Raw genomic sequence first — 15,382 nt, forward strand, 5'->3', positions numbered from 1 at the left:
GACTCCTTCTTCATCCTCATCTCAGGATAATATCAATCTTGATTCTCAATTTTCCAATGTTGTTTCACCTGTTAACTCAATACGCTACCGTAGTCAGGCAGTAATCATAGAGACTTCAAAAAGGGTGAATCTCTTGGAACAATATCGGATTGGAGATTTCTAATCGTTTTCAGTTTGACATTGGTTTTGATATCCATCCTTTTGATTCCAATAAGGCTCTTTTCTTAGCTTCTTCTCAAGATAAAGAGAAAATGGTAAATATGGGTGTTTGGATCTTCGATGATATGGCTGTCAGGTTTTTGCCATGGTGGAATGCTTCTAACTCAGTGTCATTAACTGATTTAAACTCTGAAGGTTCATGGATTGAGGTACATGGTGTTCCGTTTAATCTTTGGGGCCAAAATTTCTATATAGATCTTTGTTTAAGATTTGGAGGTTTACTTGAGGTGCACTCTACAACTCAAAAATGGGAAGATGCTTCTGCTATTCGTTTGAAAGTCAGAAGCTTCGATGGTATTTCATCTTCTTTCTTATATCATTTTGGGGATTATTCTTTTTCAGTACAAATTTTTCATTACAGTTCATCAATGGTCAACTAAGAATATTTCCGTGCATGTTAAATGGTTGAAAATCCCTCATCCAATTTTGAAACCAGAAGATTCTCGGAGAAGAGATTTTTTCAGGAAATTTTCTACCAAAGATAATGGAGTTTTAACCGTAACTGGACCGGAATTAAATTCAAATTTGAATTCTTCTGCGAAAACTAAGAAAAATAATATTTCTAAGTCAGACAATGATGCAGCCAACTCAGCAACTGATTCAGATAAAACGGTCACTAAGAATTCAGAAGCTGACTCAAATATTTGATATTCTAACTCAGACAACTTTCATTCAAATCAATTATCTTTTCCTGATGAAGATGAAGTTAATGAATATTTGAAAACTGCAGTTTCGATTCCATATCTACAAATGATAGATGACAGTAAAAATATTACTCACTTAGTTTCTTCTTCACATCAAGATGTTAATTCTAATCATCCAATTAAGGATTTCAGCTTTTTCTGGAATACTACTGGAAAATGGAGTACTCTCAAGTATAAGGTTGATCCAATATCACGAAAATAATTTGAAACCGTGTTATTTCAAATGGTGGCTATTTGCCCAAGACTAGGGATTAATTATAAGGGTTCCAAAGAACATGTGGATGATTCCATGATGGATGCTATTAAGTTACATCTCTTAAATTTTGACATGGAGAACTTGAAAACTTCATAAGAGAATTCTTAGTTTTGAGATAATTCACTTGTTTAAGTGTTGATGGATTGTCAAATCGTATGCTGGAATGTTCGTGGTCTTAATGATTTAAACAAGAGGGATATCGTGAAGAAGAAAGTTAGAGATTGGGAACCATGTATTTTATTGTTACAGGAAACTAAGATTCGACAGTGCTCGGATCTTCTTGTTTGGCAATGTTGGAGTAAGAAATCTGTGAAATGGTTGAATTCTCCTTCGCAAGGCAGCTCAGGGGGTATTCTGTGTCTTTGGGATTCAGATAAAATTGAAGTTTTGGATTCTTTGATCGGTCCTTCTTCAATTACAATTCTTTGTAAAACCATCTCTAATTCTTTTGAGTGGATGTTCACTGAAGTGTATTCCCCCTTGTTCTTCTTATACTGATGAGGTTAAATTATTTTGGGGAGAGATTGAAGAGATGATATGTTTCTGGAATTATCCATGGGTTGTTGGTGGTGATTTCAATGAAATAAGGTTTGCTCATGAAAGATCTTCTGGTGATACTGCAGGGATGAGAAAGCTTAACAATTTCATTTGAAGATATCATCTTATTGATATTCCTTTGATTGGAGCTACCTTAACTTGGACTAATAATCAAGTTCACACTATTAAGAGTAGAATTGACATGCTGATGGTTTCTCCTTCTTGGGAATGTATGTACCCTCAACTAATTCAAAAATCTCTTGCTAGACCTTGCTCTGATCATAATCCTATAGCCTTGTTTTGTGATAGGATGAATTATGGACCTTCTCCATTCCGCTATGAGTATTATTGTCTTTCTCATCCAAATCTTGTTTCCATTGTCAGAGACTTGTGGTATTCTGTTGTTGTGTCTGGTACTGCAAGTTTCATCTTTTGCAAGAAACTGCAATCTCTTAAGTAGAAACTCAAATATTGGAGTAGAATGAAGTTTGGTGATGTTGATAGAAGGCTAGAGGATCTGGAAAATATCTTTGTGGACTTGGATGCTGAGGAAGATGCTAATAATGATCTCACTGAGGAGAAATGGAATGAAAGGATTTAAGCAAGACAATACTACTGCAAACTTACAATCTCAAGAGCTTAAAAGTGGAGAGCAAGATCAAGAGTCAATCACATTAAAGATTTTGATAACAACACCAAATATTTTCATAGGTTTAACAACAGGAGAAGAAGAAGTTATATTGGTTCCATAAAGATAAATGGTTCTTTAACCTCATAAGAGAATGAAATTAAAATTGGCATTGTTTCGTATTTTCAGAATATCTTTCAATCTCAACATCCTAGAACAGTTACTATGGAGGGTAGGGATTTCTCAAAAATTCTGAAGAAAGATGTGCTTGGCTTGAAAGACAAATAGATGAAGAACAATGTGTGACTGCAATGAAGATGCTTGGACAAACCAAAGCACCCGGATCTGATGGTTTTCTAATAAGTTCTTAGTGTCTGTTTTGGGATATTTTAAAAGATGATTTTATGAATGTTATTAAGGAATTACAACAGAATAATTTTCTTGATTGGAGACTGAAGAACACGTTCATTGCGATTATTCCTAAGAAGGATTCTATTGAAGAAATTAAGGATCTTAGACCTATCAGTTAGGTTCATGGGGCTTATAAAATTCTTTCAAATATACTGGCATAGAGGTTCAAGCAATGCCTTCCAGAGATTATTTCTTCAAATCAAACAACATTTATAAGGAAAAGGCGGATTCTTGATGTTGTTCTAATAGCCAATGAATTGATGGATTCAAGAATTAGAAGTGGAAAACCATGAATTCCTTGTAAGATAGACTTTGAAAAAGCCTTTGATCATGGTAATTGGGATTTTCTTGAAGAGATCTTTACTTTAATGGTGTTTGGTGAAAAGTGGAGGGGTTGGATTAAAAGATGTGGGGAATATACAAGATTTTCTATTCTTGTTAATGTCAGTACTACTGTTTATTTCAAGAGTGAAAAAGGCATTAGACAAGGTGATCTTATTTCACCCTTCTTGTTTCTTTTAGTTGGTGAGGCTTTAAATTTCATGGTTAACAAAGCTTAAGAAAAAGTTATTCTCACTGACTTTCAAGTTAAACCAGATGGTCAAATGGTGAGCTACTTACAATTTGCCGATGATACTTTAATTTTTTTTGGATGCTGATGTGGAGCAAGTGAGAAATCTCGGACTGGTACTATTTTCTTTTGAACTCCTAACTGGTTTAAAATTAATTCTGCTAAAAGCCAGATTTATGGTGTGGGTTATGATAGTGATATGTCTACTTTCTCTTCCATTTTGGGTTGTTATCATGGTCTTCTTTCTATATCTTATCTAGGTATTCCTCTGGGAGATAAATGTGGTGGAATTGCTAAATGGAACAAAGTTATTGAAAGGTTCTTAATTAAACTAGTGTTGATGCTTTCTTGGCGAGTTTTTTAAATGTGAGAAATCTTCTTATGATAGTTGTCGTAAACACCTTCATTTATGTCTATAATTTATGCTTTCTTGGCGAGTTTTCTTGTAAAATATGTATCTTATGTGTGTTTTTGAGTTATTTAGGTGCTTTGGAGTCATTCGAGGCGAAAGAAGAAGAAATCACTCATTTAAAGAGAAAAGGACAATTTAGCTATTTCAATGGTGAGTGATATTCGGAGCCAGTCATTTAAAGAGAAAAGGACAATTAAACTTGATTAGTGCTTTTACACGTTAGGTTGTTCTCTTAGATAGAATTCATGTTCGCATCTTTTAATGTGTTTGTTGATGATAAGAGGAGATTTGCGGGATAAACTTGCGATCAAGGTATCCTAGGGTCTTTGATAAGAGAGATTAAATATCAATTCTAGTTATTAAAATAAGAACGTGTTAGTGAATGAAAACGAAATCCTTGACCAATAATTCACATCCTTGATTTTCGTGTTTACTTTTCATTGTTTTGTTTTTATTTTATTTTAGTTTATATAAAAATCAGAAAATTCCCCTCGTTACTTATAAGAAGCCATAATATATTGACAACCTAAGTCCTCTCTGTGGGAACGATCATTTCTTGCCCTTGCTTCATTATATATTTTCAGTAGTAAGAAAGTGTAATTATTTTTGACGCCTGCGACAGCGATCAAATTTTGGCGACGCTGCCGGGGAGGCAGCGTTTGTCACTTGTTTTGGTTTCTTATTTTATTGTTTTTAGTTTTTTTTTATTTTCTGGTTTTTAACCTTGTTTTGAGAATCGTGTTTCAGGTACTTATTTCTCATGGATGGAGCATATTGGAACAATGGATACGGTTTCCAACAATCTCAACAACATGACAACTTCCAACAATTCCAGGGGTATAATCAAAACCAATTCATTGGCTATGACCAATATTCCATGGATCCTTATGGTTTTCCTCAACAACCTTATGGCGGGTATGTGTGTGAATAAGCACAAGGATGGGAGGATTCTTATGCTCGTGAACAAAAAGTCTCTGACTTTCTAGACAAAGTTTCCAACTTTGTACAACAAGAGTTCCAAAAAGATAAAGAGGCTACAGAAGAGCAACTCCAAGAACTTCGTGAAGGTATTGCTAACTTACAAAGATGTATTGATCAAATCAAAGAAGAAAGGTATGAGGAAGAACTTTTCTTTAAAAATAATAACTATTCTAATGTGCCTATGGTTTGTGATGAATATTTGATTGATGCTAATGTTGAAAAGGGCCAACCTTTGGGGTCTTTCATTGATAATTGTGTAGCTACCTCAACTGTTGATGTTAATAATGATCATTCACCTATTCAAAAGGATGAGATTGAGATTAGCAACACTAAATTCAGCGAGAACCAATCTTATGTTAACTATGAAAGTGATGATGATTATGAAGATACATCGCTTGAACCAACTCATGGTGACATTTCCCAAAGGTGTACATCGGAATCTTTTTGGGATCAAAATGAAGACGAAGAGGAATATGTTGACACTTGTGTAGATTACTCAAGCATTGATCTTAATAATGATAAAGAGCCTATCCAAAGGGTGGAGCTTGAGGATGATGCATTTTTGAGTCTTCTAAAAAAGTTCCTTATAGTGAAATTTGGAGCCGCAAAAGAGTATGTGCCTTACAACGAAGAGGAGTGTGTCGAGAATGAAACCGATATGACCAATATTGTGGAAGACCCAATTGAGCTTGCAAAGGATTTTAACGATGATGTTTATGTCGAAACTTTAGTTAAGGCAGAAACTGACGAAGAATGGTTGCAAGGTTTGATAGAGGACCATGATATACAAGAGGTAAATAATTCACTTGATTTTTTCAAGGATGAAAAGGATTCCGAGCTACAAGAGATTGTGAAAGGTTTTTCTAACCCTTTGCATATTGTTTCTTCTTCTATACCTCTTATTGGTATGAATGTATGTGCTTCGAGAATATTGTTGAACGACTTTTTTTTCCGATTTCCGCCATTAGAAACATTTGATTCTCATACTATGGATGTTTGCAAATAAGAAACCATAGAAGTTCCTGATTTTTATGTTCTTTAAACACTTCCAAGTGTAGAAAAGAATAAGTGTGAGGGAAACTTCTATCGGTTAATAGCTTTGTTTATGGTTTATGAAACTGATATTTGTGTGAGCTAGTGTCTGCAAAACAGGTTACGTGGAAGGATCCCCAACTTTTCAGATTGTTGGTATATGGGGAATGAATCTTGCAAGGTTATAGTCGGGATGACGACTTTAAACCAAGCGCTAAATGGGAGGCAACCCATAGGATGAGTATTTATTGTCTTATTTATATATTTTTGTTTTGTTTTTAGCTTTTTCTTGTCTTGCATTTACTTTTTCTGATTTCTTGTCGCATATCATTATGAGAAATTTCCCACCTTGACTTTCTTTGGACGATTCAATTTACATTGAGGACAATGTAAAGTTTAAGTGTGGGGGAGTGGTTAAGCATTTGCATTGTAAAAATTTCAACTTTTTTGTAAAATAGTGAATAAAAAACTCCAACTTGTAGTTAGTTTAGAGTCACATAGTATACATGTCGCTAAGATTACATCGAGATTCTCACAAGAGTGACTGAACTTAGAGATGACAGAGAACATGATCGGGTTTCTTACTTGTATGAGAGTTAAAGTTGGATTTAACCATCCCAGTGGCAAATGAGGTGCAGACTGAATTCGGTATTAGAGTTGTGGTACCCTATAGTGGAGACTACCCATGTTACATAATGTAAGACACCGACCTTCAATTCTTTGTACCTGTCTAAATATGTGCTTTTAGAGTGTGTGTCATCGTACGTAAACTCCGGGTAGAATAGTGAGCTACCCAATTTCCCACCAATAGAAGCACTATTTTGATCTCTTGAGTGCTATTTTATCAATCATGATGGTGACATCGAATTGCTAACTTACATACCACTTGTAATCTTGTTCGCAGTTAGCACCATCCACTTTATCTCTCTCTACACCAACAAGTCCATATAAACACCATCATCATCAACAAGAGGAGCATCACAAATTAGAAAGAAAGTTGAAGACGTTTAAGGTTTACAAGCAATGGTACAGAAATGAGCAGATTTCAGATTCAAGTATAGCAACAAGACAAGGATATGAATTTTTACAAGTTGAAGACTATTGTACAAGAGTGAAGATTATCAAGATGAGTTCAAGAAGTTTATGATATCGAGACATACACGTTTTGAAGAATCGAGGGGTAAAGTACTTACACCATGGCCTTTGTACTTGCATTTGCATTTTTATTTTCAGTTTGTGTTTATTTCTCTTGTCTCATAAAGCAAAAAAAAAAAAAAAATTGAAAAAAAAAAAAAAGAAAAAAAAAGAGACAAGAGAAATTTTGTTAGGTTCATTATTAGTTTATTATTCTGTTGTTTTGTTTTGTTTTCATTTTGTGTTTGTTTTAGTTTTTCGTCTCAATTAAAAAAAAAGAAAAAAAAAAGAGAAGAAAGAGACAAGAAAAATGTGTTGTATTATATATTTTTTTTTTTAGTTTTATTGTTTCAATAAAGCCAATGGAAAGAAGGAATATTTATAGTGAAGTTTCAAGCAACAAGGAATTAGAGGAAAGAATCACATTGTCAAGATTCTACGAAGTTCAAGAGTTATCATCGACAGTTGAAGACCGAAGATGAAGACACCGATTGAAGACCGAAGACGTTTCTATGGATGTTGTGAGAGTGGTGCTAGCTGCACGTCGAACGGATAACGAGGTAAGTAAGCATATTCCCACCTTCGTTAAGTGGTTGATTTCCTTTCTTAGAGATCGTCGGAAAAAAGGGTTCTCAAAATGAATAAAAGATGTGGGTTTTCAAAACAATTCGGAGGGTTTTTGCCTTCCTACCATTCAACGTATCGCAGGATTTTCTCTTCATTCTTACCTGGACACATGTGTGACCCATAAAAAGCTATTTATTATTGAGAGAAACTTCATAAAACCCTTTCTTGTGAGGCAGAGTTGAGACTTTTGATCACTCCGAACCCGAATTTGTTTCGATAAGGGATGGTTATTTCTCTCTCAACTTTTAAGGATGAGATTGTGTTCATATATGTGTCTAACTTCTTATGACTAGTGTGCAGAATCTCTATGTCTTCTTAGCGCGTTGGATGTTATCATTTCGGAGAACTAGTAAGTTGGTAAAGTAGGTTTTGTGGGTATATCTCTAGTAAACCCTCACGAGACTATAACTCGTCCACTAGGGACACCTAGGGTTCAAAAGCTTGTTATTTATGCTAAGAGTAACCGTAGCCTCTACGACACGGAGTTGTATGTATGATTTAGAATAAGTTTTGTTTTGTTTATTTGCTCGAGGACTAGCAAAGTCTAAGTGTGGGGGAATTTGATAGTTGTCGTAAACACCTTCCACTAGTACAATAAGGGGTTTTAGTCACGGTTGACCTTGTCACGGTTTTATGTAAATACGTGACCAAAATTAAATTGGTCTCGGGGATATAAAATTCCGGGACTATTCACTATATCTTTAGCCCCGGCATTAATTTTAGCTGAGACACTAGATTCCTATTATTTAATAGACTCGGTTTTGGCCAAGTCCTAATACGTGTTTATCTATCTCTAGAGACGTGTCTTCACTTTGATATATGATTCTGGATCTAGGATCTTGGTTTCGATATGACCGAAGTTCAAAATCAGAAAGAGGGAGGAGATAAGGTTTTAGCCTCGAAGAACAGCTGTCGTTTCTAAAACCTAAGTCCTAGAGTTTATGTTGCCGAAGATTTTATTGATTCAGCTATCAATCTCTATTTATCCATTCAGCTAATTCTACCGAAGATTTTATTGATCGATGAGGTCTCACAGAGATTTTTTATTGGACACGACTTACATTCAATCATGTTTGATGCAACTGCTCAATACCCGCGCCTACGATACCCATTTCAAATTTTCTGCCAATTTTGGTTTCCCACGATCAACACTACTCCACTCCCTATTTTCTCTCCATTATTTCCTTGTTTGAAACCGCACCAGTGTTGAAGGGATTACATGAAGCCAACTGCAAGTTGTTTTCTCTATCTGATGTTAATCAAGCAAAATCCTTCCATTCCCCTGAAACTAATATATTAAAAGGTGAAAGCGTCAACAGCTGATTACAAGGTATTCTCCTCCTAAAATCAAAGCATTCTCTTATATTTGTTTTGGGTCATTCTCCGAATTCGGTATCTTATACTACTCTGATCAATGGGCTGGTGAATTGGGTATTACATACAAGGTGCTTGATGAAATGTCAAATAATGGGATACTGCCTGATTCTCACACTTGCAGTATATTTTAGAAAGAAAAGATTAAGTGTTGTCTTTACCTTTGGTTTTGCATTTCTTTATTTGTTGTCTTTTATATTTATTGCGTCATCTCTTTCCTTATAGTTGTTTTTATAGGATTTGAATAAGTTAACTAAGGGGCTAGTGATATCAGGTGTTAGGGAGACCTCTGCATTGGCCACAATTAAAGAAGAAAAGGAAGATTTAAATGGCTTGAATGGTTATGATATTTGGTATAGTGAAAGCGCTTCATTTAGCAAATACTAGTCGGTCTCTCATTAGTTAACCACATTTTTTCATGCTAAAATCGAATAGAAATCTATTTTCATTAGTAATAGCAAATACTTCATTAGTAATAGCAAATACTAGCCGATCTCTCATTAGTAATAGCACCTTGGATATGTTTGTAATTTTTTTATTGTCTTTACTAGTAATCTCGAACTTCAGATATTATCTGTTCTTGGATATGTTTGTAATTTTTTGCTCCTAGCAGCTTATATATTATCTGTTCTTGCAGCTCATTTCATGGATACTTCAGACAGAGTCTGATGGCGGGCTTCAAGAGTATTCAGATTCCCACAGCGAACAGCAGTCAGATTCCCACAGCGAACAATCAGGTTTGTTGTTTAAGTGTTTTCTTGCAGTATACATGGTTGATTCGACCAAAAAATTGACAATATAAAGCTCCTTAAGGTTGTACCGCCCAAACACTTATAATTCGTTTTTCTTTTCGTTTTTTTTATCTCAAGTTTCAAGTGAAGATAACGTGGATGCAAATAAAGGAAAGCGGGGTAAGACAAGATTACCAAAGCTTTTAAGGGATACTAATGGTGAAAGGCGGACTGTTACTTATGATGAAGCCAACCAAGCAACCGGTAAAAATGGTTGCTTGCTCTCAAGTTACATAGGCAGCGAAGTTGGTCCAAGTCTTGGACTGAAGTATACCTGTTGGAAAGAAGTTCCACCTGTAGTGAAGAAAAAGTTATGGGAGGACGTAACGGTATGTATTAATTAATGAAATGCCCAATGTTAAAATCCCTACCAATGTTTTTATATATATATATATCACTTAGTCGATGTTTATTTACCTCCAGTTTAAGTTTGATCTCGACGAATCAAAGAGGAAAGATGTATTGAGACAATTTTCTGACTTGTGGCGAGGATGGAGGAAACGAACTGCTGCAAAGCATGTTACCCCATTCGAAAAAAGCCGAAAAAAGCTTAAGAATGTTCCTTCAGATTTAAGAGGTTTTGTAGAACAAGAAGAATGGAAAGAGTTTGTAAAACGGAGATTGAGCGACAAAGGCAAGGTATGTCAATTGAGCTAAACAAGATTGGGTCGAGAATTATTTTGTTACTATATAGAGCTAATACATTTTTAATTTTCAGGAGTTGTCTGAAATTGGCAAAACGGTACAAGCTCACCACAAATATCCGCATAGGATGGGACGAAGGACCTATGCTGGATTAAAGGACAAACTGGTTTGCATTCATAAGTTTTTTTTTGTTTTTTTTTTAATTTGTGAAGTTAAATGTTGAAATTAATTGCTGAGAGAGCTCGTGTATACATTCTCATTTTTTTTCCTTCTGTTTTTTACTTGAGTTCGCTATCTGCTTCCAAAGTTTCTAACTTCAATTTTGTTGTGTTCTGTCAACATAAGCTTTTAGATGAAATATAGTGTTATACAACATAAGCATCATACTGATATTAATGTATTTGTTGTACAGAAAAGAGAAGGAAAGTGGACAAGTGATTCACCCCCTCCACGAGAATTATTATGGATACTTGCACGCCAAAATGAAAATGGGGAGTATAAGACTGATGAGATTGGTGAAGTTGCTGCTCAAATTGTAAGATAGACAACTTCAATTTAATTATACACAAGTTCTATTTCAAAATAAGTAGATATCCAGTTTAACTCTTTATGTGTGCAAAATTTTGGTTTTGTAACAGGATGACTGCTCGAAAAAGATCAAAGAGGGTACAATTGTCTGTGAAGGTAAGACAGATGCCCTTGTAAAGATTTTGGGTGAAGAACATGGTGGAAGAGTAAGGGCTGCAGGTACAAGAGTGACCCATAGTCAGTATTTTGACACTCCTCGACACGTGGATCATCAAATAAAGATAATCTGAATAAAATCAGAGAACTGGAAGAGCAACTAAGAGTGAAAGATGTGCAAGCAAGAATAAGTGAAGAGAACTTGAGAAAAGAATTCCAACAACAATTGGAGGAACAGTCACTAGACACACAGAGAGAAAATTGCAGAAACAATTCCTTCAGTTCAAAGAATTATTGGGCAAATCCCAATATGATACGATTCAGCCACCTATGATGTCCTCAGAAAATGTCCCTGCCTTAGTGAGTTGTTTTTTAGTTTATATTTCTAATTAAATAGAAATATAGATAGTATGCTGAACATAGAAAGTTATGAAGAAGTAAATACAAGTTAATATTTGTTATGATGAAGTTAATTGTGGTATCATGAACCCGGATGAATTGGGTTAATCTGGTTTGATCGTTTTTGAACACCTTAATGGAAATGGCATTGCAAATTTTTCAGGGTGCTGAGGATAAGGACTTAGCTGAAACTTGGGGGGAAGCTGTTCACGATCCGAAAGGAAAGGCCCAAAATATTCGGGTTTGTCAAAATTTGAACTTTAGACATATACTTATTGTTCTTGTGTACGAGTACCTTTGTCGTAATCGAGTTGCAGTAACCAATCAGGATATATTGAGAATGAAAATTTTTTTCGTTGGATATCAATTTTTTAGAGACATAATGGGGCCAAAAGCTCTAAACTGGATGCTAGAAAGACGTCTCAAGAATTGAACAGTACATCTATCCCGGCCTCTCTTAAAGCGCCCGCCCAAGTGAGTGTTTTATTCGGTTTCTTTTCTACATTTTTTATCCTCAAATGTTTGGAATCTTGTACCTAATTATGATATGGTGATAAATCATAGTTTATTTTGGTTATCCTGATTTTGTTACTCATTTAATTTATCTAGGTACCTAATTCGATGTTGTCCTCAAAAAAAGTGGTTGCACAGGTGAGTTGTTTAATTTGTTAGAAATCAAACCAGATTAATTGATTATGCAGGACATTCATATGTTATTATATGACGTCTGCAGCCACCAACAGGACCACCTCATCCGCCTTCTAACAGGGTAAGTTTCTTAATCTAAAGACCCCCTACTAATGGCGTTCTCATCTGAAACTAGATAACTCCAAATATAATTTTATATTTGTCATGTAGAGCCATCCGTGTGAATTTTACGACAAAATCAGCAGGGTTGTTGCGCTGGGACATGTTATTCACAGCGACTCAAAAATGATTCATGGAAAAAAAATGCGTGATGATTGTTTGCGTGTGTCGGTGGATTTTGTGGAGATAAAAACTGCAATACTTCCATATCCATCTGGTGATATTGTTACTGTGTATGATGCCCGTGAAAGTGTTGTTCAATGGCCAAAACACTTGGTGGTCCTTGTCGGAAATATATTTTAATCTCTATTTTTTTTCAATTATGAAATCATTTACAGCGTAGTTTAATATCTCTTTTAGGTGTTGGTCGTCTTGTACTTGAACTTTTTTATTGCAGGGGCGAACGAGATTGGATGCATTTGATGAATTTGTTAAGAGATCAAAAGAAGTGTTCAGAAGCAGGGCTGCGATCAAAGTTGAGTTGCATCGCGATGTGTTTGGTCAAACTGTAGATGTGCCTATACATATGGCACTAGAAGATATTGAGTTTGTTTGCACGTCTCAGAAACTTACGAACAATGCTATAGTCTTATTCATCCGGTAAGTCTCTTTTGATTGTTGCTTTCATAAATAATTACTTCTTTTTGACTAGCTAATGGTATGCTATTGGAACTCGTGTTTTCATTTGTTCCTAGATTTTTGTATGAAAAATTGGATGGCGATGCACGCAAAACCAAGTTCGGATTTATGAATCCAGCGGCAGTTCACTTTTCAGTCAATAAAACAGAACTCGTGAAAAGTGTATTAAATAGACTGAAAGATTCAGTGCCGAGTCGAAAATACATATTTATTCCTTGTAATACAGGGTAAGCGGAAGATGCATTGCATTATTCATCTCGAATTTAGATATATTTTTTTCTTCAGAATTTAACCTTAATTTGCATATCAAGTAAAAAAAACTATTAGAGTTAGGGTATCCTTGTTTTTTTTTTGAAGCATAGTTAAGGTATTCTTTGATATCATCTGGTGTTGCTGACATTGCTTTTGCATACTTGCATATACTAACTTATTCTCTGTTCGCTTTGTAGAATTCATTGGGTACTAATTGTATTTTTCGACGGGGTATTTTATTACTTAAATTCGTTGGATGAGAAGTGTAGATACAAACTAGAGGAGCAAATGAGCACGTAAGTTGATTTTGGGTTTGAACTTTTTTGTATGCATAGAAGGAAAAATGCTTAAACTCATGGCACTTCCATTGAAGGATTTGTGAAACTAGTATCCAGTTTTTAATAAATATATCTCTTTGTTCTTCACCAGTGTTTCAAAAGCTTTAAGAAAATTAGGTGTCAAGCGATCTGAAGAGAAAGTATTGTTGGTGGACGTGAAGGTAAGAAAAAGAAACTTAAGATTAATACCATTATTTTACCATTATTTTGTTAACTCTTAAAGAGTATGTTTCAAATACGTAGAATTGATACATGCAGCACAACCCTAAACAAAAAGGAGATTGGGAGTGTGGATTTTTTGTGATGCTATATATGAAGCACATTATAGAAAGTTATGACACTTCAATGAGGAACCCTAAGGAGGTAGTGATTCAACTTCTTCATGCAGCTCAATATGTTTCCACGATGTGATACTAAAAATGTTTTTAACAGAGCTTACATGTGTTTGAACTCTTTGACTGCAGATGTTTAAGTCGGGGATGAACTATGGTACGACAGAAATTGATGAAATCAAAAGGGAGTGGATGGATTATATTTCACCAATTCTTGAGAAGTATGAGAAAACAATTTGATGTTTTTTCACCAATTCTTAAGAAGTATTGAGAAAAAAATTGTTGTTTAGTTTGAATTAATTAATTTAATGACGTTTTAAATACTGTCTTCCCTAGCTCCTTATTTTAGTTTGAACTTTAAAGGTTTGGTGCAGCTATGATGCAAATGGTGTTCCTAAGTCTTAACTGTCTGATATTGTGTTCATTTTTCTTCTCTCTTCTTTTTGTTTTAATTTTAATCTAAATTTATAATGCAAATGGTGCTCATAATTCATTTTGAATAGGATATCCTTCACTGCGCATGAGAGAAACTTTAAAAGGGGGATCTGTGTGAAGGAAAACTTATCAGGTTTCCGTGATTACTTAAACCAAAGATAGATTCTGACAACATGTGTTTCGATCACATGTGAGGCATGTACTAATTGAGTGAGAATATTTTTGGTCAAAGTGCTCAATTTTGGGAGCATGGAATTGAGTGTGAGTTATTGCTAAATGGAAAAACAAAATAAAGATAAGACTTTTTAGATAATTAACATATTTCAATACATACAAATCAAAATAGGGATTACCTGTTCGCTTACAAGAATAACAAAAACATTAAAATGCAAGATAATTAAGACCCTAATACAAATAAGGACATCTATAAGTATATCGCGAAGAGAAAGAACAATAAACCGTAATGATATCCAATTTCTTTTTATGTATAAGGGAGAGATGATGTTATGTTCGCAAGTAAATTCTGACCATTTAATCTGATTATATTCTTCTTCGATAAGAGATGCTCCTAAAATAAAGTAGTAGTTTTCGAATAAACTTGTCGATCCACACGAACGCAGATGCCGATAGAAAAAGACGTCATAATGAATCGTCGATGTTTTTATTCGAGAATAGCAAGCCATGAACCAACCATTAAAATTTGAAAAACTCTCCCCATAACGACGAAGAAAATCGCCCCAAAACGGCGAAGAAATATGTCAAAAACACGAAAAGTGATGTAAACGCATCTTATTCAGTTACCTTCTACTACCAAAAACTTGAAAAGAAAAAGAATCTTTGCTCAAATCTAGCCCAAAGGGAACAAATTTGTGCAAAACGGTTCTAGGGTTGTTTTTTATAAAGGGAAGAGAAAGAGAGAAAAGAGAAAAAAATCTCAAGGTCTTATTAACACCTTTTATTTAAATTTAGAGATAAAAGATGATTTAGATTTTAGACTGAAGACCCAGGGTTATGAAGAAAGTCTAGATCAGACTTTCTACTTTACCCCCACTTAGTCATGTCATTTTTCTATATGACCTTCATCCTTGCATTGGATATGAAAATTTGGTGAAAAAGATATTAAATCCTTTATGTCATGCTTTTTTAAAACCTTGGCCCGTTGCATTGGAGATTC

The 15,382-nt window shown here is 34.7% G+C and overlaps 1 protein-coding gene and 1 long non-coding RNA gene across 2 annotated transcripts; both read left to right on the plus strand.

The window, feature by feature from the left end:
• The first annotated feature begins 3,123 nt into the window (after positions 1-3,123).
• Positions 3,124-11,140, plus strand: LOC113295505. Its single transcript, XM_026543835.1, has 9 exons — positions 3,124-3,300; positions 3,499-3,644; positions 9,322-9,412; positions 9,524-9,623; positions 9,756-10,006; positions 10,101-10,316; positions 10,396-10,488; positions 10,735-10,857; positions 10,961-11,140. The coding sequence occupies exons 1-9, from the start codon at positions 3,124-3,126 to the stop codon at positions 11,138-11,140; spliced, it is 1,377 nt and encodes a 458-aa protein (XP_026399620.1).
• Positions 11,141-11,268: 128 nt separating this feature from the next.
• Positions 11,269-11,881, plus strand: LOC113297884. The gene is made up of 3 exons (XR_003333863.1): positions 11,269-11,366; positions 11,569-11,646; positions 11,781-11,881. It is a non-coding gene; the product is annotated as an uncharacterized LOC113297884 (long non-coding RNA).
• Positions 11,882-15,382: the final 3,501 nt, after the last annotated feature.

The sequence above is a fragment of the Papaver somniferum genome, chromosome 7, assembly GCF_003573695.1.
Source record: "Papaver somniferum cultivar HN1 chromosome 7, ASM357369v1, whole genome shotgun sequence".
Lineage (NCBI taxonomy): Eukaryota > Viridiplantae > Streptophyta > Magnoliopsida > Ranunculales > Papaveraceae > Papaver > Papaver somniferum.

Coding starts and splice junctions, on each gene's coding strand:
- LOC113295505 (XM_026543835.1), top strand. CDS start 3,124: ATGGTGTTTGGTGAAAAGTGGAGGGGTTGGATTAAAAGATGTGGGGAA. Junction 3,645..9,321: donor TGGAACAAAGTTATTGAAAG/GTTCTTAATTAA, acceptor AAAATCGAATAG/AAATCTATTTTCATTAGTAA. Junction 9,624..9,755: donor TTCCCACAGCGAACAATCAG/GTTTGTTGTTTA, acceptor TTTTATCTCAAG/TTTCAAGTGAAGATAACGTG.